General features: G+C 43.1%; 1 protein-coding gene across 2 annotated transcripts in view; it reads left to right on the top strand.

Moving 5' to 3' along the window:
• The window catches only part of DERL1 (derlin 1), a 28,402-nt gene that overhangs the window by 2,972 nt on the left and 2,979 nt on the right, over positions 1 to 22,451 (top strand). Inside the window, exons 2-7 of one of the 2 annotated variants that reach the window (XM_043601683.1) lie at positions 7,863 to 7,974; positions 13,948 to 14,012; positions 15,059 to 15,085; positions 15,910 to 16,005; positions 17,157 to 17,209; positions 18,982 to 19,092. In XM_043601683.1, coding sequence (XP_043457618.1) covers positions 7,863 to 7,974; positions 13,948 to 14,012; positions 15,059 to 15,085; positions 15,910 to 16,005; positions 17,157 to 17,209; positions 18,982 to 19,092 — 464 coding nt within the window. The remainder of the gene's footprint in view (positions 1 to 7,862; positions 7,975 to 13,947; positions 14,013 to 15,058; positions 15,086 to 15,909; positions 16,006 to 17,156; positions 17,210 to 18,981; positions 19,093 to 22,451) is intronic. The other variant, XM_043601684.1, reaches the window with a different exon arrangement.

The raw sequence follows: 22,451 nt of genomic DNA, 5'->3' as shown, positions 1-22,451 counted from the left end.
CCCGGGATGGGGGAGAGAGAGAAATCCAGTTAGAAGGCAAGAGAGATGATGTTTTGGGTCAGGGTGACTGCAGAGGTAGAAGTAGGTAGATTTTGGAGTAGCGTGGACAAGGTTGCTGCTGAATGAATGTGGCAGGGGAGTAGCTGAAGGAAGCAGGACTCAAAGATGCCGCTGTTTCCACAGTGGATGGTGGAGTCCTTTACCAAGTGGGAAATGTTTAGGATGGCGTAGGTTTGGGGGGCCAGGGGAGGGTGTGGATGAAGAGCTTCTGTGTTGGCCATGTTACGTCTAGAGATGTTTCTTAGGCATCTGAGTGCAGAAGTTAAGCAGGCAGTTGGAGATTAGAAAATGATGTGGGCCTGCTGCCAGCTCTGGTTATTATTTGTGACCTAGTGGCTGTTGTGCACTTTGTGCCTGGTGGGCGGCATGCTGGGTAATATGTGTGCAGGAGGAGCGGTGGTTGTAAATCATTTTGTGAGAAGGATCTGGTCGAAACTGGCTCTTTGACCCTCCTTGCAAAATCTTGCTCACTTGTGTTGTCAGACTGGTAAAATAAGAAAGCCTTTCTAATAGACTGCAGGTGAATGTTGACAGATGTGCCTTGATTAGAAGAGTCATCATTCGTGTCCCCCCTCCCGTGCTTTTCCCATCTTCCTTACATTGTTTTGTCGTCCTGAGAGCTGGGAGAAGCAGTGGGGGGCAGGACAGTGCGCTGGTTGTCCAGATGGGAAAAGGCCAGTATCTAGACCTTCTCTCTGCTGCTCTGGCTCGGGCCCATTCTGGACAAATTTAGCTTTCAGACCCACCTAGAGGAACTCATTTGCAAATGAAGCAGCTGAAAGAAAACCTGCATCTGAGAGGTCGGTGTGTGACAAACAGCATGCGGTGTGCTTTCTGCTGGAGGCTCATCTTTTCCTTCGAAGCTGAGCCTTGAACAGCTTAAAAAAAATTGGGGATGATTGATTTAGAATTGCGGATTCATGTTGGAAGAGATGAAAGTCACTTTTCCTCCTTATCTTTAGGCTTCATCTGACTAGCTTGTTGGTTTGGAACTGCAGAGTTTAAAGTGTTATTTTTCTTCGTTTGGATGGGATGTTAAGACTCACTGTGCCGTTATCTAAAGTTCCTAGTCCCTCACGTTCAGCACGCGTTGATCAGATAGCTACTTCATAATGATGAAATAAATGTCTTCCTGCTGGTCCTTGATGACCTAGTCCTGCAGCCCTCGTGCTTTCTGAGCTCGTGTCTCCCAGGGCTGTCTATTTCTCTGGACAGAGGCACCGTACCTCCTTGCATCTCTGTTGTACTTCCACGCCACCTCGTTCAGCTCCCACGGGCATCCCGAGACCAGTATCACTCCAGTTTGTAATCATCTCCAGTTCCGGTTTCTACTTTGGTGAGTCAGATAGTTTTGAGCTGCCTCTTTCAACTCCTTCACATCGTATCTACCAAAACACACAGTTAAGTGTTCAGCAAACATTTTTGAGGGTGATTTCTTCCAAGTCAGTTATCTACTTTCTCTTAAAATAGAAAGACCAGGGGATTTCAAGGAATTGAGTCATGGTTCCCCAAGACCTGGCTCAGCCCCGTACTCATTATATGCCCTCAGGCAAGTTACTTAGTACTCTTTCTGAGCCTCAGTTTCGTTACCTAAAAGGGGGGGTCATTTAATACCGTATGAACTCTGATCTAAGTCCATAGATTATAAGATGCACCATCAATTTAATACAACTTTTTGGAGGGGAGGGAGAGTAGAAATTCCATTAAATGAATGTATTGGATTGTAAGCCACATACTAATTTTAGAAACACAAAAATGAGTGTCTTCAAATTGAAGAAGTATGTTATCTACTCCATGCCTCTGTCATGTAAAATTCATAGCAAAATGTAAAGTTCCCAGTATATATTCTCGTAATAAGCTGTTCAAAAATAGTGTCCGTTTTTATTTTCTAGTGAATAGTAATTCCTTCCATTACTGCCTTTTCTCTCTGGGCCGTAAGAGTCTAATTTTTTTTTTATTTTTTAGTAAAAAAATTCTTTTAATGTTTATTTATTTTTGAGAGAGAGAGAGACAGAGACAGAGTGTGAGTGGGAGGGGTAGGGGTAGAGAGGGAGGGAGACCTAGAGTCCAAAGCAGGCTCCAGACTCTGAGCTGTCAGCACAGAGCCTGATGCGGGGCTCAAACTCACAACCCGTGAGATCATGACCTGAGCTGAAGTTGGACACTTAACCGACTGAGCCATCCAGGGGCCCCAAGATTCTAATTTTACTTTGTAACTGAAATTGAAATGTGACTGCTGGATGATTATCCTGTATTTTGCCCCCTTAAAAGCATCCTGACTTCAAGTGGGAAGAGATGAACTCTCAATTTCCCTCATTTGTTTTCAGGAATCAGAAGAAATGGCATCCGCCAAATCTGTGATTTGGGCCTTGTGCTTATATTTGCCAAGCTTTTGCTTTATGTTATTTACCTTTAACCCGATGATAGCAACCCTAGCAGATTGAATTAAGAGTGTATTGGGGAAGGGGCACCTGGGTGGCTCAGTTGGTTAAGTGTCGACTCTTGATTTTGGCTCAGGTCATGATCTCACGGTTTGTGAGATTGTGCCCTGCCCTGGGCTCTGTGCTGGCAGCAGGGAGCTTGGGATTCTCTCTCTCCCTCTCTTTGCCCCTCCCCCACTCTTGTTTGTTCACTCTCTCTCTTTCTCTCAAAATAAATTAACTTAAAAAAAAAAGCACACTGGGGAAGAGAAACCTATACATTGCATAACCAGAAGGGAGATGAACTTGGTCTCTAGGCTGAGCATGGAAGTAGCCTCAAGGTTTGGATTAGAACTTTAGTGGCTAGTGTTTTGGTATGTGTAGCTTTAATGTCTTTCCTTAACAGTCCTGTCCACTTCAGTCCACTTTATACATTTACAAGTTGCTGAATTTTTAAAAACTGAATACCTGTGTATAACCAGCACCCAGATCAAGAAGCAGAACATACCAGTAAACCTTCCTGTAGCTCCCTTCTGGTAACTGCCCCCTCCAAGGGTAACTACTATCTTACCTTTTAGTATCATAGATTGCGTTTGCCAATTAGTTTACTTTCTATGAATGAAATCTTACGGTATGTATTCTATTGTGTCTGGTCTCTTTTTAACAGTGCATTTGAGTCACTAGTACTGTTGCTCATGGGTATAGATTGTTCCTCCTCATATTGGTCCATCGTGTGACTAGATCACCATCTCTTTTCCCCATTCTACTGATGATGGGTCTTTTGGGTAGTGTCTGGTTTTGGCTGTAATGAATAGTGCTGTGAACATTCTGGTACATGTCTTGGTGAACACAGGTATGCGTTTCTGTTGAGTACATACCCAGGGGTAGGATAGATGGCTTCCAATAGCTCTTTTACAGTCCACAGTTGAGCCTCGGTGCCTTTCATTTTTCATTCGTTTTTCTTGCCTACCTAGGATGTCAAAAAAAAAAAAAAAGAAAAGAAAAAGCCACACTTTGCTAACATCAGCATTTGGCACATGGATGCTCCTCTTCTTTCTTGTTTGGTGACCTGTGTAGAGTTTCTTACCTCCAAAGCAATCAATTTGTACCGTTTCAGAAAAAAAAAGTCTGCTTTTGGTACTTTAGAACTCCCCCCACTTTAGACTCTGGGTGGCGTTTTTCATTATTTCAGCAGCAGATTGTTTGGGAGAATTTTAGTTCAAGGCTGGCTGCCACCCACTGTCTCAACAGAAGCTGTGGGACTAGTAAGTAAAGAACGATGTCTTACCCCTTTTCAGAGGCCTTAGATGCCAGTGCAGATGTGGGCCTCCTTCTAAGTGAGGGACTCTGTGCAGATCACCTAAACTCTCATGAGGGCCCAGCTTTCCTCAAGAAAAAGCTGGGGGTGATGATGGTTCCTACCTTGGGAGGCTGTGGGGATAAAATGAGCTGCTCCCCTCCCCTCCCCTCTGCCTGCCGGTCCTGTGCCCTCGGTGCTGCACCTGGCTCCCCATTGTGGGGTGGGGGCAGGCTCCCCAGGGCGGAAAGCATGTCTGCATTCCCAGCCCTGAAAATCCATTTTCTTATTCTAACTATTTGCATGTCAGAGGAAAGGAGGGAATTTAGCTGGGCCCCTTCATTGGGGATTCCAGAAATACATTACATTGTGTTTTTCTGAAGAGATAAGTTCTCTCCTGGTGTTTTCAAATTATCATTTTAAAGTAATACAAAAATAATATCAAGTCTCTTAGATCAATGAAAGCCAAGTATAACTCAAGGGTAAGCTTAATGAACGGGGAAAAGAAGTGAGATATTTTGACAGGCACTGATTTCCAAAGCACAGGTGCACACAGGGGCTAAAAATAGCGGGGTGGCGTCAGTGTTAGGGGAAAATGTAGTCGGAAAAAACCAGGGTTTCTTTTCCAAAATCGGGTCCTGAGTAATTTGCAGGGATATGGAGGTAGCTTAAAATGGGAATTTGTAAAAACTATGTCAGTGTGTGTCTTCTAAGAGATTGTAATCATCATACACCTACACGTACAATTTTTTTTTTTCAAAGCACCTTTGTAATCCGTTTTCTTAATTCCAACGTTTTATAAAATCTGTGAGCTAAGGAGGGCAGAGTCATAGGACAGACGTCACCGGGTAGATGAAGATATACACTCAGAGGTCTAGACTTTTCCAAGGCCCTGCGGCTACTTAAGAGCCAAGGCCAGGGCTAGCTTGCTTCTGGTCTTTGCCCCCAGTGCCTTTCGTAAGCAGGGAGAATCAGGATTATACAAGTATAGGAGGACTTAAAATTTTTACTAGTTGTAATTATAGCTCATAGTAATGATGCCACTTGTGAGAGACATTGTAAAAACAGGGGTTTTGTGTCATAAACTCTGGAGTCAAGCTGTCTGGGATAAAATTCTACCTCCCCCACCTGCTAGCTATTATTTAACCTTTCCTCATTTCTGTTCTTCATCTGTAAAATCCGCCCCCTGAGTCAGTGCATGTAAATGAGCAGAATAGCACACTTTTTTTTTTTTTTTTTTTAAACCACCCATCAGAATAGGGCAAGTATTAGTCTATCATTCCCCTTTTACAGATGGAAATTGAGGCCCGGAAGTGATAGCTTGTAAGCCAAACACTTAACATCTTGGTGTTCTCAAATCACTTCTGGTGAGAACTCACTCACAGTCCTCAAATCTTTTCCGTTAAATGATGCGTCTATGTTAAAGTTGTAAATAAATCCACATGAGTTTTAACTTACTTTGTTTTACTGGTTTAATAGAGGGTTCTTGCAAAGTCACTCTTCTGGGTGTTTTTATAAAGCGCATTTTCTTCCGCAGGGAACGGAGCCTTGAGGGCTACATTCCTGTACTCGGAGGATGTAACGTGGCAGCTCTGTGTCCGGCCAGGCGCCACGGCCAGTGTCCCCCATTCCAGCCACACCCACACTGTCAGCAGTACCTGTTCAGTGCTCTTGTAGTTCTCTCGGACTTTAGTCGTTTTCCCAAGACCAGACCACCCCTCCCTCGTGCTCAGTCTTTGCTTCTTCACATGACCCACTACCGAGAACATCTGGATGCTGGGGTGGGGGGGGGGGGGTCTTACATGCTTGCCAAGCAAGACACACAGCTCTCCAGGCAAAAGCCAGCATTATGCTGGCATTTCCGAAGGACTGGGAAGGTCGTCTGCTTCAACCACTATTATTATTTAAGGTTGTTCGGGGGGTACTAGCCAGTGAATTAGACCACAATGGAATGAGATACAAAATTTTATTTACAGATAGAGTTGTATACTTTGAAAGCCCAAGAGGCTCAGTTTTCAAATCTATTACAAACAATAAAGTAATCCAGCTAATACTACAAACAGTAAGGTAATTCGGCTTTGGTGGTTTGGTATTAGAGCTAGAAAGCATAGCTCAATAGAAAACTTCTAAAAGCTGTGAAAGACTTCTTCCTGGCTGGGAATGGTTATCACATTGATATAATAAAGATGCTGATTCTAGTTCTTTTGAGAAAATAAAATGTTGAGACCAGCCAAGAAAATCATGACAAATGTGGAAGAAAAACAGGAGGGGGATTATTCAATCATATCACTTTACCAGATATTGTTACATATTATAAAACTAGACATTAAAATAGCTTGATATTGATAGGGGAATTCAGTCCCAAACAGGATAGCATTTTAATATAATAATAGATTTTAATATAAAAGGAAATAAATAGATAATGAAAATAGCTTTTCGGAACACCTGGGTGGCTCGATTGGTTAAGTGTCTGACTTCAGCTTAAGGTCATGATCTCGTGGTTCACGATTTCGAGCCCCATGTCAGGCTCTGTGCTGACAGCTCCGAGCCTGGAGCCTGCTTCGGATTCTGTGTCTCCCTCTCTCTCTACCCCTGCCTGGCTCGCACTCTGTCTCTCTCTCAAAAATAAACATTAAAAAATATTTAAAAAGAAAACAAGAAAGAAAGTAGTGTTTCAAATGAATGGAGAAAGTATGGGTTACTCTGTAAATGGGATTGGGAAAGCTGAGTGAGCACCTAGAAAAAGAAGTAGGTTATCTTCCTTACTCCTGAGACGAACATGAATGTGCCACGAACATGAATGTGCCACGGTAGGACTGTGAACATTTTGATACTCTTAAGTGGAGACGTAGCTTGTGAGCTACCTGAGCATCCAAGTACACCCGACAGATACATTTGCCTACCTTAAATTACACTTTTACATGTCAAAATATGGCAAGAATACCGTAAAAGCATAGATGAATGGCCAGAAAATATTTGCAACAATGAGAAAGGGGAATTTCCATAATATATAAAGACATGCAAATCTGGCAGGAAAATGAAGAAAGGAAGTGCTAAAGTTTTAAAAACAGTTCGTAAATACACACTAAATGGTGACGGCGTGGAGAGAAGACGGGCATTAATGTACATTTTAGGAGTAAGTATAGGAGTTGGTTAAACATTTTTGTAAGCATTTGGCAATGTCTACCAAAATTAAATGCCGAAGTCTGTTAATTTAGCAGATTAACTCACAGGATTTGATCCTATATGTAAGTGTATAAAGAGGATATTCGAGAATATTCAACCGTGGCCTTGTAACGGTTTAAACAAATTTTGGACCTTCACATAAAAGGAATACTTTACAGCCAATAAAAATATTTTGTCAAGGGACTTAAACAAGGCATAGAACCATGCAATACAAGGTAGGATGAAAAAGAATGAACAGTAGTAACACATAATGTTATTGAAAGAAATACAAGAAACTGATTGTTGTTGATGGAAAGGGAATCAGGAGATGAAGGTCAGGAGGAAGGCTTCCTTCTCATTGTAGACTTTTTGGTAAGTGTGTGTGTGTGTGTGTGTGTGTGTGTGTGTGTGTTGAGGGGATGGGACAGTTGTAAAGTCATATATCCATATTGCCTAAATAGCACAGTGATTTGAATAAAAACATTTCTATTTTACTTCTACCTTTTGAAAATGACATTTTTTGGTAAGGTTTGTCACCCTGGTATATTCTTTCTCCCAAAAGGAGATATTACTGTGCTGTTGGAGCCTGTCTTTATAATTCATTTTTGACAGGCTTAACTATGGCCCTTCTCCCAGTAAAGACTAACCATATATTTTCTTAGTATTGATTTTTTTCAACTTGCTTAGGAATATTTATTGCTTATATTACATGATTTTATTCCATCGCTTTGCAGATTGGTATGATGGTAGCTGATGGGAACTTTCCTTCAGTGTTCTTGAATTATATTGGTGGTATCCCTTTGGTTGCTTTCATCACAGAGGAGAATGTTTTGCAAGGGTGAATTTTGTTGAGTTAAAAAAAAAAAAAAATTAACCAGGCTTGGAGAAACTAACCACTGTGTCTGTTTTGATCCGGACAGATTTGGAGGCCAATCACTGCCACCTTTTATTTCCCTGTGGGTCCAGGAACTGGATTTCTTTATTTGGTCAATTTATATTTCTTATATCAGTATTCTACACGTCTTGAAACAGGTATGTTGTCCATAGTTGTCTTAAGATTTGTTTCTAATTCGCCAGTTCTAATTTACCAGTTACTTTTTGGAAGAATTCTGAGGGCAGTTAGCTTGTAAGGAAATGGCATAATGATAGTAAATGCTCAGTAGTAACTGTGCCAGGACTGTACTAGGCACTTAGTTTATTTGATTTTTAATCCTCACGACATCATCATGAAGCATAAGTAACAGTGTCACCATTTTATAGGTGAAAAAAAATGAAAGACCAGAGCTTAATACATCTTGTCCCTACCTTGTCCTTAGTGGCTGACTTGTGTGCCTCTCACTTAAATTTGACTTCTCACCCATTTCTGTCACATGGCACTCATTTGTCCTTTATTTGATTTATTTTTTAAGTTGACTTCACACTCCTTTTGGAGCCCACTGTGGGGCTTGAACTCACAACTCTGAGATCAAAAGTCGGACATTTAACTGACTGAGTGACCCAGGTGCCCCAGTCCTTGTCCTTAAATGTCAACTGGGCTGAAGTGTATATATCTCCCAGACTGGGGTTGAAAAACACTTCTTCATGCTATGAAAGCCTTAAGTTATTCTCTGTGATTGAATTACTCACTTTTGAAATATATAACTGGGATTTAATAATATGGTAGTTTATTAGATAGGACTGCCCATATGGTGTTGTGGGTAAGTTTTTTTGTTTGTTTGGTTTTTTTACAAAAATCTTTTCTTAAAAGTTTCTCGGTATTGTTATTTCCTTTGTACAATACCTCGTGTGCTGTTCTGAGTTGCTTATCCTGAGAGCAGTAAATTGATGCTGCTGGGTCAAAATGTGAACAAAGTTTTATTAAGCCTAAATGATTTTGAAAAGGTTGGCCAACTCCAGAGACCTTATAAACCTGCTGGCTGTTAGCTCAGGGTAGAGAATTCTGAACCACCCTTAAATCTAAGTCAGTTTGAGAATTGAGAATCAGTCTCATAACTGTAGGGAAGTAGAAGGATGGGCATTGGTGTCAAATGTGTTTTCCTTAAACTGGCATTTGCACAAGGTGCTTTTTCAAAACAAATCACTACATTAAGTGTCAGGTCATCGCCTCTTACCACCGGAAGGGACCTAGCCCATCCCCTTAGTTTTACGGAGGAAAAAGAGGAGATTCAGGGAAGGAAAGTGGCTTGGCGGAGGTGAAACTGACCCACAGTCTCGCGACCACAGCAGGGGGCTTGGACTTAAAGCCCCCAGCATATGTGATTTTTATTCTCCCCTGTCCCAGTTGAACTTGCTAGTAATGCTGTAGCATTCTACCCCCTGGTGTAATTTCATTGAGGATTGAGCTATTGGAGTAGTATTATTTTATATCAGTAGGAAATTCTAAGTGTGGATGATCCATGACTAGTTTTTCAAAATTTTGTTACAGAAAAAACTCAAATGTACACAAAAGTAGTGAGAAAGGTTAATGAACCTTTGTTTTCCTTTTTGTTGAGATGAAATTCACAGAACGTAAAAGTGACTGTTTTAACCGTTACAAAAAAAATTTTTTTAAGCATTTGTTCATTGTCTAAGAGAGAGAGCACGAGTGGGGGAGGGACAGAGAGAGAGGGAGACACAGAATCGGAAGCAGGCTCCAGGCTCTGAGCTGTTGGCGCAGAGCCTGACGGGGGGCTCGAACTCACGAACGGTGAGATCATGACCTGAGCCGAAGCCAGATGCTTAACCCACTGAGCCCCCCAGGCGCCCCTGTTTTAGCCATTTTAAAGTGTACAGTTCTGTGGGCTCTGGTCTCGTTACTCAGCCGCTACCAACCACTGTCTAATTCAGTACATCTTCATTGCCCCCGAAACCCAAAGCAGTTACTCTCTATCTCCCATCCCCCCCTTTCTCTAAGCTCCTGGCCAGCACTGAGCTACTTTCTCTGCATACGGATTTGCCTATTTGGGACACTTTATGAGTCCTTCTGTGACAGGCATCTTTCACTTAGAATGTTCTCAAGTCTTACCCGTGTTGTAGTATGTGTCCACCTGCCTGCAAGAACCCCTTTGTAACTACTCCTCGCCTTGAACTGTTATCTCCTAGCTGATCTTATTTGATCTCTATTCATGTCTGTCCTCCCACCCCTGATTATTTGAAGCAAATGATACCAGACATGATATCATTTCATCTGTAAATTTTCTAATATTTATCTCTGAAATTCAAGGACTTAAAAATAATCCTAATGCTGTTATGAAGCCTAAATTGCAATAATGCCATGACCATATTTTATTTGTAAGTTGTTTTCTCTCCGTTACTTGAGGCCCTGGAACCCACTTACCCACCCCTCCTATCTAGTCAGGTAATGTAACTAATTTGTAATACCTGAATAACACTGAAGATCAATCTGTAGGATTATTAGCCCATTGATCTCTTTTATTTGCTTTAATTCTTTTAAGCTTCCCCCATTCCTTACTGAGCATTTTGAAATTCTAGAGCTGAGAGGTACTATTTCAAGTTTTATTGATATATAATTCAAATACTATACAGTTCCACCCATTTAAAGTGGACAATTTAGTGGGTATTCATAGATTTGTGCAATCATCACTATAATTAACTTGAGAATACGTCGTCTCCACAAGAAGAAATCCTGTGCCCATTAACGGCCATTCCCCATTTCCATTCAACCTGGTCGTCCCCTTAAGCTTTTAGGCAACCACTGATCTACTTTCTGCCTTTTTAGATTTGCCCATTCTCTACATTTCTTATAGGCAGCACCATACAATAGGTGATCTTTTGTAACTGGCTTCTTTCACTTAGTGTTTTCAAGATTCTTCCATGTAGCATGTGTTAGTACCTCATTCCTTTTTATTGCCAAATGAGATTCCCTTATATGGTTATTTTTCCATTTTTTTTTTTTTCAGTTTATTTGTTTTGAGAGATAGTGTGAGTCAGGGAGAAGCAGAGAGAGAATCACTGTGCTGTCAGTGCAGAGTCTGACGTGGGGCTTGAACTCACAAAACTGAGATCATGACCTGAGCCGAAACCAAGAGTAGGATGCTTAACCCATGGAGCCACCCACGAGCCCCGTGTTTTTCCACTCATCAGTTGATGGACATTTCACTTGTATTCGTTTTTCACTGTTATGAATAATGCGGTTCTGAACCCTCATGTTGAGAGGAACTTTTGAGACCTGCCCATTTAAAATAAGATTGCACAATGAGAAAACAATGGTCTGGAGAGGTGGTGACATGCCCCAAAGGTCACAAAGCTATTTGAGATAACATGTCTGGGACTGGAGCCCTGGTTCATTGATTCCAGTCTTCCCTCCACCATACAGCCTCACGGTAACAGCCTGACAATGTGTTTGCCACCTGCATGTTTTCCTACCTGAGTCAATGAAATATACAGCAGTGTTGGCTTATTTATAAGGTTTCTGATTTGAACTGGAAGACTGCAGTTTGAGACCACTTACTTTATAAATTCCCAGTTGCACACTTGCCAAATAATATAGTATTGTAATTTATGTGATTACAATAGCTTAAGTATTCAATCCGAAGAATGCTTCCGAATCACAAAGTCAACAGGAGCACCTGGCTAGCTCAGTTGGTAGAGCATGCGACTCTTGATCTTGGGATCACGGGTTCAAGCTCCACACTGGACGTGGAGCCTACTTAAAAAAAAAAGAGGGGCGCCTGGGTGGCGCAGTCGGTTGAGCGTCCGACTTCAGCCAGGTCACGATCTCGCGGTCCGGGAGTTCGAGCCCCGCGTCAGGCTCTGGGCTGATGGCTCGGAGCCTGGAGCCTGTTTCCGATTCTGTGTCTCCCTCTCTCTCTGCCCCTCCCCCGTTCATGCTCTGTCTCTCTCTGTCCCAAAAATAAATAAACGTTGAAAAAAAAAAATTAAAAAAAAAAAAAAAAGAAAAGAAAAGCAAATTTTACTAAAATTTGGAAATTAGCTTTGATTCACCATAGGGATCCCCATCATTGAGCTTCCTTAACACTGTGGCTAAAGTGTGCCTTTGAGACACCAGGGGAGAAATTAGGGAAAGAAGGAGAGACTTTTGCTGGAAACTTTTTTTCTTTTAGATAGAATTTTTTCCCTGTCTTTTGGAGACTTGTTAGGATTAAAAAAAAACAAACAAACTTTTTTTTAATGTTTTTATTTATTTTTGAGACAGAGAGAGACAGAGCACGAGCAGGGGAGGGGCAGAGAGAGAGGGAGACACAGAATCTAAGGCAGGCTCCAGGCCCTGAGCTGTCAGCACAGAGCCTGACGCAGGGCTCGGACTCACGGACTGTGAGATCATGACCTGAACTGAAGTCGGATGCTTAACCGACTGAGCCACCCAGGAGCACCCCCCGTCCTTTAAAAAAATTTTTTTTTTAATGTTTTTATTTATTTATTTATTTATTTATTTATTTTTTTTAAATTTTTTTTTAACGTTTATTTATTTTTGGGACAGAGACATACAGAGCATGAACGGGGGAGGGGCAGAGAGAGAGGGAGACATAGAATCGGAAGCAGGCTCCAGGCTCTGAGCCATCAGCCCAGAGCCCGACGCGGGGCTCGAACTCACGGACTGCGAGATCGTGACCTGGCTGAAGTCGGACGCTTAACCGACTGCGCCACCCAGGCGCCCCTGTTTTTTTTTTATTTTTTTAAAAAAAATTTTTTTTTTTTCAACGTTTATTTATTTTTGGGACAGAGAGAGACAGAGCATGAACGGGGGAGGGGCAGAGAGAGAGGGAGACACAGAATCGGAAACAGGCTCCAGGCTCTGAGCCATCAGCCCAGAGCCCGACGTGGGGCTTGAACTCACGGACCGCGAGATCGTGACCTGGCTGAAGTCGGACGCTTAACCGACTGCGCCACCCAGGCGCCCCCAGGCGCCCCTGTTTTTATTTATTTTTGAAACAGAGAGAGAGAGAGACAGAGGATTTTTTTTTTTTTTTTAACTGACTACATATCATGCGATTATGAGGGGGTGTGGAGGGGAGGGAAGGTAGCTGTTTGAGCTAGAATGACCTTACAGTCATTTGTGTGTGGTCTCTGCCTCTCTTCTGGTCTCCCACCTGAAGGCATGAGGGCTCACCCTTAGAAGGGAGAGCAGGGCCAGTGTTGATTGTTCGGTCCAGGAATAAGACGGAGCCTGGCGTTTGGTGTGGTGACAAGGGCACTGGACTAGTAATTACATTTCACCCTGCTTCTAACAAGCCATGTGATCCAGGTCACGTAACTTTATTTCCTCATCGGTAAAAAGGGGGTATAGGTCTTTCCCTTCTACCTCCCGGATGTGGTCTGAAGGTGAAGAGTCAGAGTCTATGGGAAGGTTTGGCCATGCCCTCACTCTTCCCCTCCGCCAGCATTGTTTTCCCTTGCTAGAATGTAAGCCAGAAGAAGGAGACTGAATCTTCTCAAGAAAGCCCAGTGTCAGACTAAGTGAGAGTGTGTGAGTGTGTGTGTGTGTGTGTGTGTGTGTGTGTGTGTGTGTGTGCATCTAATAATAACAACAACAGTAAGATTCTCCCAGCATAGTCTTGCTGGAGACACAGTGGCAGGCCAGACAGATGGGGTCCCTCCAGTATCAGAGCTTATGGTCTCGCAGAGGGAGGAGGGAGACAAGTGATCACAGATGTGTCATCGGGCCACGAGGAGAGCCAGGAAGGAGAGGCCGACTAGTTGTGAAGCCTTCAGGGGATGGGAGCTCACTGGCCGTGGAACCAACTGCCCTCCCTGCGGGTCTTACAGCTTGTGGTAGTTGGAGGATGGTACTTACTGGAATTCGGTTAGGAGAACACAGATTAGCCTCACTCAGTTGACTGTAGTTCAGGGCTTTATTGGAAGACATGGCTTTAGGTATTTTAAAAATTTTCCTTTTTTTTTTTTTTTTTTTTTTTTTTGGGGAGGAGAAGTTTAAAAATATTCTCATTTTGGCTTTCTCTAGAATTTTTTGAAGCATTTCTCTACATAGAAATCACTTTGTTCTGAAATTCTGGACCGTGACATTTGGCTTATTTTTGTTTCTAGGAGCTTTTGATGGGAGGCCTGCAGACTATTTATTCATGCTCCTTTTTAACTGGATTTGCATCGTGGTATCCTTTAGTCTGTGACTTTGGGCCAGAAAGAAACCATTTTATTTTCAGGTTTGGGAAAGTAGACGGTATTGTGTACAGCAGTTCAAATGATAGCATTTGCATCTTTGTTTACTACAGTTCATAATTAAGAATAATTAAAGTTCGCTTTGAGAGCCGTAGTCAATCATATGGCCCTTGAGTGGTGCATTCTCTTGCCATTGCCTTGGTGGGGTTTTCCACATTTGCTTCAACTGTATTGCTGTCCCTCTTGTTCCCAGTTCTCTGTGTTCTCATGTGTGACAGCTCGTTGACTGCAGCAGAGAGATTCCGTGCCATGAGACAGCTTTTGGAATCTGTGCTCCTTATGAGAAAGTTAATTTACAGCCAGCAGCCTTTTCTGATTTCATTGCCGTCCTCGTCTTCGGGGCCTACATAGTCATTCAGTCCATCCAGGGGGAGCCGGCTCTGGGAAGGGCCACAGCATGTCTCTGCTGCATTTCAGCCCCCGCTGCCAGCAGCCTTCCAGCTGCGGACCTTTACAGATGGTGAGAGCAGCAGAAAGGGTACGATGGCTCAGTCTGTGCGGAGCTGGTGAGCTCAGAATTGCTTTGGGGCTTAGCTGCCATTGAAGCTTGGCCGGGAGCCAGGACATGTGGCACTTTGGATGCCCTTTCCCCTCCTTTAAGGGAAGAAAAAAAAATTGTTTTGGACCTCAGCCATGCTGTGGAGCCCTGAATGTGAGTAGAATCATTATTTGTTTCAGGGCACAGGTATCGTCATCTTCCCGCTGGAGAAGAGGTGCTAAAATGCAGGGCAAGGCAAAGAGGATGCAAGAGGGCCAACTGAGTCGTGGGCCAAAGCAGTTAAATTCTCACATTTCCGTGACATCCTATAGTCTAATAGAATATTCATAATGGAGAGTATTCGATAACTTGGGATTCTGGAATGTTTTAAACAGTTTGAACTATAAGAAAAGTGTTTTCTTTCAGAACACAGGAATGAAATGAACTTATACTAGGTGCGATTGCTTTGTTTGTATCTGATCTTTAACTTTATAAACCAAGATTACTGGCTTAGCAATGGACATGCAGGTAAGTGTCCCTTGAAACTGCCCTTTTACATGTTTCAGATTTACTTATTCATGGCCTTTGAGAGAAACTTAAATTGCATTTTGCAGTTATAGAATTAGAACTTCTTTGAAGGTCTTACATGAATTATCTAAACCATTACTTTCCTTGCTCATTTCTGGGTTCTTCATTATGTTTGTGCATTGAGAATGATGGTTTTCCAGTATTTTCTATGCATTATATGGATATGTACTTTTTAAGTTGAGAATATACAGTAAGTAAAGCTTTACTGCCTTCTTTTTTTTTTTAATGTTTATTTTTGAGAGAGGAGAGGGACGGTGCACAAGCGGGGGAGGGGCAGGCAGACACACACACACACACACACACACACACACACACACACACGCAGAATCTGAAGAGGCTTCAGGTTCCGAAATGTCAGCACAGAGCCTGACGTGGGGGCTCAAACTCACCAACTGCAAGATCATGACCTGAGCTGAAGTCCGACGCTTAACCGACTGAGCCACCCAGGCGTCCCTACTGCCTCCTTTTCTCAAGTACCCGAGCTTGATTCTGATATTTCTGAATCCATCTCAAATAATTCTGTTGGATTTTATTCCAGGATTTTGTAGCATGCTTTGTATAATTGACTAACTAAAAGGATCAATTTGTAATTCCGATGATTGAATTTATTTTTGGTTTTTGAATAGCCATGTGAGAATTTGTTTGGAGGGGAGAGGTTAAAACAAAAACAAAAACAAAAACAAAAAAACCCAACCTGGTAGATTCACGGTAAGCCTCTGAAGTGCCTCTGGAGCCTTGTGTTTACACGTTGACTTCTTTTGCAGTTGCTGATGATTCCTCTGATCATGTCCGTACTTTATGTCTGGGCCCAGCTGAACAGAGACATGATTGTATCATTTTGGTTTGGAACACGATTTAAGGTACTTTGACCTAGTTGGAAAAGTTTCCTTTTCGTTCGTCTCCACAGAAATCCCTCTTCATCCAAGAGGTGCACTTTCTGACTCGTCCAGAAGAGGTCACTGCAGAGCAACATACCATAGGCAAGCCCCCCTCCCCTGCTCAGTCCCCTGGTCAGTGCCCTGCGTTTCTTTAGCCCACCTGGAATCCTTCCTTTGCTGACTGTTCCTTCTTGGCCCCTTAGGCATGTGTCCCTGAACAGTCTTGTGTCTGTGTGTATGATAGAGGGAAGGAAAGATACTCATGGGGAGCATTTCCTTTTAAAGTCTGTTATCATTCCCTGTTAATTTATTTTACGCTTCAGCTAAAACAGATTTGTTTTTCCCCCCAGACACTTCCCGTTAGTTCCTTCTCCCACACTTTTCCACCTGTAACATCTTTGATTTTCTTCCTCTTGTAAATCCTACCTGTTCTTCATTTGAGTTGGGACTGAACATACTCCTGGGTTTCCTGCCTGGAATTAGTCTTGCCTTGGGGCTCTCCAGTGCTTTATGTTCCAGAATATTTACCACATTCTGCCTTCAAGTTATTTATGTAGAACCCTTTCTTTACTACTTTGTGAAGTTCCTTGTAGCTCCCTTAGCTCTTGGTATGATGTGTTGAATCTGGACAGAGGCTCGGATGTTGAATTCAACTGGGGAGCTTTCTCATTTGGGAGAGTATTAGTTCAGGGTATCTGTGTATAATGAGATAAAAATCCCAAGTAATTTTGTGAAGTATGTAAGAGAAGAACCTAAAAAGGTGGGATATTTTTAGTTCATTGGCAACAGTTTGCTAGTTGGAGTCTTAATGTGGTTCTATTATGGGTCATGTTTTCATGAGTGTCCATAGGACACCCAGCTCCTTTGTGAAGCTGTTTGTTAGTATTCATTCAGCAGGGCATGTATTGTATCTGATCCATGGGCACAGTACTCTGTCCCTCCAGTTACTAATATACGAATTTTCGATTGGAAGTTAAGTACAGTACTGATGGATTGGTCTGAGAAATTTTGGGGGTGACTTTCCACAGGATTTATATAAAGCTCTTACCAGTATATGCTTACCCGTTCCAGCCCCCTGGCACCTGCGTCCTTCTTAGGGGTGGTTATTCATGTTTGTGTTTACGTTTTCCTAGGCCTGTTATTTACCTTGGGTGATCCTTGGATTCAACTATATCATCGGAGGCTCGTAAGTAAATACTCGATTTATTTAATTGGAAACAAATCCTTAAAAGACTTCCATTATTCTTTGTCTTCTCTAGTCTTTATGAAACTTTAAAGAAGTTCAGCGTCGATGCATTGGAACCTCAGACTTATGAAATACAGTTGACCTTGAACAACGGGGATTAGGAGTGTCAACCTCCTGCATAGTTGGAAATCTGTGTATATTTTTTAACTCCCCCAAAAGTTGACTGTTCCTAGTCTCCTGTTGACCAAAGCCTTGCTGCTAGCATAAGCGGTTGATTAATGCATGTCTTAGGTTGTAACGTATTATACGTATCATATACTGTATTCTTACAATAAAGTAAGTTAGGGAAAAGAAAATGTTATTCAGAAAATCGTAAGAAGAGAACATACATTTACAGAACTGTACTGTATACATGAAAAAACCCACATACAAGTGGACCCACGCAGTTCAAATCTGTGTTGTTCAAGGGTCCACTGTAATTTCATTTTGATGGAATTGATTACATCGCGGGACTTTAAGCACATTTAGCACTGAACGATTGTTATTTTGTTAGCTCATCGTTAGGCACAGTATACTTCCATGTATGTGCTTTTGAAAAATATTTCTGGATTCACTGTCCAGATTGAGCAAACCAGAAACTACTTTGTGTCTAGGCTGACTCCTCTAAGAACTATGCGTGAAATTACTATGTTTTTTATTCTTGAGGCATTTCCAGAATGCCTTGAAAACTGCTCACCAGTCATCAAAATGCAGATTCTCAGATGGGAAGTAGTTTTGCAAGCGGTTTGATAGTACAGAAATTATAGCCAAATAGGGTCAAATTTCCAGCCTGGAATTCGAGCTGAGAGGAAAACCTTCAATGTATCCAGTCAGAATTTTAAAAGGAAGATCTCAAGATGCAACTCTTCTGTGAACTCCCACTTATACTACAAAGTATTTTCCATTTTTAACAGATTTTGAGGGTCCTTCTTCTTAATGTGTCTGACATACCCGCTCTGTGTGGTCCTGATGTCTGCAGCGTATTGACAGAAATGAGTGAATTAAGCAGACCGACGCTGTTTAGAGCCTAGCAAGTTCTGAGCGTGCTGAAGCTGCCAAGGGCAGAGCCCAGGAGTGGCTGCAGATGTTGATTTGTCCCTGACAGGAATCATGTGGCCGCAGAGGACAACGCAGGGTATTTGATAGTAGGAGTGGATCTATAGAACCTTCGAGGGCCTGTACGTAAGCCAGGAAAAACCGAAGGCAGTGTGTGTTTTAGGATTACAAGGTCAGCCACGCAAAGTGATCTTTGTGATGTCTTACATTCAAGGACACAGGAGGCGAGGGGCAAGTGCGGTGGCTCCAGGAATGTGTGAACAGGCCTGCACCGTCCCCCCACCTTCCCCACGCTTCTCTCTCGCTGGCCTTCCCATTTGCCCATGGTTTGCAAATATAGTACTTATGGCTGAAGCATTCAGAAGCTTTGCAGCTTGCAACTCTGGAGGCAAGGAAGTAGCATAAACAAGATTTTGAGGATGAGATGGGGCTTGAAAGAGATGTTGGAGGGCAGCTGCCCTTGGAGAGCACAGACCCCAGCAGGACTGGTTCCCCTTCCCCTCAGAATGCATTTGCCACGCAGACCATGAAAGGGCTCCCTGTAGAGCCACCACGGGCTGCTCGGGACCAGAAATGGGCCGCCAGGAAGGCTGTTTTCCCTTGCTGTTAGTTAAAACCGGCCACATCTCACTTCACTGCTTGAATGTCTTGAAACTAATTTGCCTCTTTGTTTGCAGGGTGATCAATGAGCTAATTGGAAATCTTGTCGGACATCTTTATTTCTTCCTAATGTTCAGATACCCGATGGACTTGGGAGGAAGGAATTTCCTGTCTACACCTCAGTTTCTGTAAGTATTTTTCTCTCTCATGTCACAGTCATTTATTTCACCACCCGTGTCTTAGGCATCCTAATCAAACTCCACGAGGGGTCGGATTTACCTCTGCGGCTGATGGAGAAATGTGAACCGGCAGACTTGTCCTGGTCCCACAGTCACAGGAAGTCAGGGATCAAAGCCACAGCCTTGTCTTCTCCTTGGAGCCCTTCTAGCTAGGGGCTGCTGCTGACTCCAGTCAGGCATCACAGGGAACATTCTAGCTCTGCTGAACAGGTGGGGCCCCATGTGCAGCTCCAGCGCGGCCCACAGTGCGCCAGGGGGCTGGGCACAGTAACAGGACAACAGTATATGCTTTGAGAGCATCAATTTTACACAAGATTTGGCCAGAGAAGAGGTAGGGGGATAAAGCTACCTCACTGGTTGGCAGTTTCAAACTGACTAACTAACTTCCTTCCTTCCTTCTTTCCTTCCTTCCTTCCATTCTCCTTCCTTCCTTCCTTCCCTTTCCTTCCTTCCTTTCTTCCCTTTCCTTTCCTTTCCTTTCCTTCCTCCTTCCTCCTTCCTTCCTTCCTTCTCTTCCTTCCATTCTCCTTCCTTCCTTCCTTCCTTCCTTCCTTCCTTCCTTCCTTCCTCCTTCCTTCTTTCCTTTCTTGCTTCCTTCCTTCCTTCCTCTCTTCCTCCCTTCCTCTCCTCCTCCCTTCCTTCCTCCCTCCCTCCCTCCCTTGTAATCACCACACCTAACATAGGGCATGTTGAACCCTGAGATCAAGAGTTGCATGCTCTTCAAGTGAGCCAGCCAGGCGCCCCAAACATTTTTTCTATCAGATATTATAGAATGGAAAATTTCTGGAACTTTTCAAAGTGAAAGTGAGAAACTTGAGGTTTGTAGAGTGTAGGCACCATGGGAATGTGTGCTGGTTCTTTCTCTGCCGCTCCTACGGTTTACTCAGGTGAGGAGGCTGAGGGCACAGCTTCGGTTTTGAGACAGACTTGGGTTGGAATCCCGTTCCCCTCTTTCATCAGTTTTGATAATTGGGGAAGTTGCTTAATAAAACCTCCGAGCTTCAACTTGCAAGCCTGTACGCTGGGGGGAAGCCGGGTCTCATCGGGCTGCGGGCGGTAAGGCAGGCTATTGGCCGCACAGTAGTGGGTGTTCGGTAAATATAAGCTCTTAGCCTTGTTCCTAAAGTTGGGGCTAGGGTGGGATTTCACAAGCCAGAAGATGCTGACACACTTAAGCATGTCAGGAGTGGGACCATTCTGTCAGTGAGGCAAAAGGCTGTTGAAGAAGGGACCAGTGAAATCACCATCTGGGTGTCACAGCCTGCCCGACAATCACACCTAATCTCCAGTCTGGGATATGCAATAATAGCTTGTATTTAAAAGCTTTAAAGAAGGAAAACCCTTTCTCATCTTGCTCGTTTTAATGTTTTGTGATTCATCATTCTTCCAAGGGGTCAGTGAGCAGTAAAACTTGAGGCCCCTTCACCCTGCACCCCCTTTGTAATTTAGGGGTAGGGTTTTAAAAGCCTTCTTTTGTGACGTATTATATACAAACAGAGAAGTACACTTTTGTTGTGTGTGTTTTTTTTAAAGAGCATGAAAGGAAACTTGTTTGTCTTCTGAGCCTTGAGTTGCCTTCAGGCTAAAAAAACAAATGACCAATCTGCTTTCTGATTATCAAAGGACACGATAGCATCGGGTTTGGATTTTTGGTCTAGGTTTATCAAGTCAGATGGCGGATGAATTGATTAAAACACAACTTGCTCATTTGGTGGGCGGCCAACAGTTCTCTTACTTTCAGGGGCCGTGTTCTGACTTCACGGCTTGGAGATAGTTCTCAGTTGTAGGCAACAAAGCATGTGAGATTCTAGTGGCAAAAATCAGTGGCATGCCAAAGCCTGCCTTCCGTTTGAGCGCTCTCTGTTGGTGGAAAAGCCCTTCTGTTAAATTTTGCATACAGATCAGATGACAAAATGCAGCTCCTTGCAAAAGCACTAACTGCTTTGAAATTACCATAAATTTTTGTTGATTATGTATAATTGGGTGTCTTTTTGTACTAATTACTTGCATTTAATTTCACTATCCGTCTAAGCAGTGGCGATGGCTCCCATATTGTCTTACAGTGAGAAGCAAAGCAAGGCACCCTTTTTAAGTGTTCTGTTTCATTATACACTTTGGAGGAATATTATTGTACCAGAACATCGTGGATGTGGAGAAGTCAGGAGTTGGACAGACGTTTTGACTTGAAAACAAAGCCGTATTTGTTTAAAAGGGAAGATGGGGAGTTCTAGAATTCTAAGATCTATCACTGTTCTGCATTGCATTTCGAAAAGTAGATCGTCTTCTGCACGTAGTTATTTTTCTGTGTGAAAGGGGTTCGTTGTGTGGTTTCGGCAGGAATACAAAGGCGTCAGGGATGATGTGAACAAATGAGGACTCCAGTCCCTAACTGCGGTCACCTGAATCGCACCCCGTGTGTCCCGTCTGTAGCACGAAGCCTGTAGTCCAGTAAGTGGTACAGGCACACACTCTGGAACCAGGCTGCCTGGGTTGGAATCTGGACACTCGCTTTTTAGAAGGGTTTTATTTAGTCTTGCCTTGGTTTTCTCATTTACAAGATGGGGTAATAGTAGTGCCTGGCTCACAGGGTTGTGGTAAAGACGAGGTGAATTTATGCAGCACCTGGTGGAAGCAAAACGTTCTATGATACGGACGTGCTGTGCAAGCTTTTTGCTGTGGACATGTTACCACTCACGGTCTGCTCTTGGTGCCGTGAGGGTTTTGAACAGGGCTGTCAGATGATGGCCTCTGCCTTCTCACAAAATTTTAAACACTAGGATCTAAGTGGAATAGGTTTAAACACATTCTTGGGGCGCCTGGGTGACTCAGGCGGTTAAGCATCTGACTCTTGATTTCTGCTCAGGTCGTGATCTCGTGGTTTGTGAGCTCGAGCCCTGCATTGGGCTCTGTGCTGACAACGCAGAGCCTCCTTGGGATTCTGTGTCTACCCCTATCCCACTTGACCTTTAACTCTCTCTCAATAAATAAACATTAAACAACAACAACAACAAAACAACAAAACACGTTCTCAGTTTACTAATAGACAAGGAAGGGAAAGACTATGGAGAACACAGACCTGGGTTTAAGTTTTCTTAGCTGCTCTGGGACTCTTAGGTCATTAATCTGTAAGGTGGGAAGTCAGGTAAACTTTTTGGACTTCAGCTTTCCTACCATCTTTGAGATGGAAAGAAGGCTGTCAGAAGACAGATTAGGAATGAACATTTAAAAAACACCCCAGGGGCGCCTGGGTGGCTCAGTCGGTTAAGCGGTTAAACGTCTGACTTCGGCTTGGGTCATGATCTTGTGGT

The sequence above is a fragment of the Prionailurus bengalensis genome, chromosome F2 (genome assembly GCF_016509475.1).
Source record: "Prionailurus bengalensis isolate Pbe53 chromosome F2, Fcat_Pben_1.1_paternal_pri, whole genome shotgun sequence".
Taxonomy (NCBI): Eukaryota; Metazoa; Chordata; class Mammalia; order Carnivora; family Felidae; genus Prionailurus; species Prionailurus bengalensis.
The sequence above is the reverse complement of the archived record's forward strand: the minus strand, read 5'-3'. Positions and strand labels throughout refer to the sequence as shown.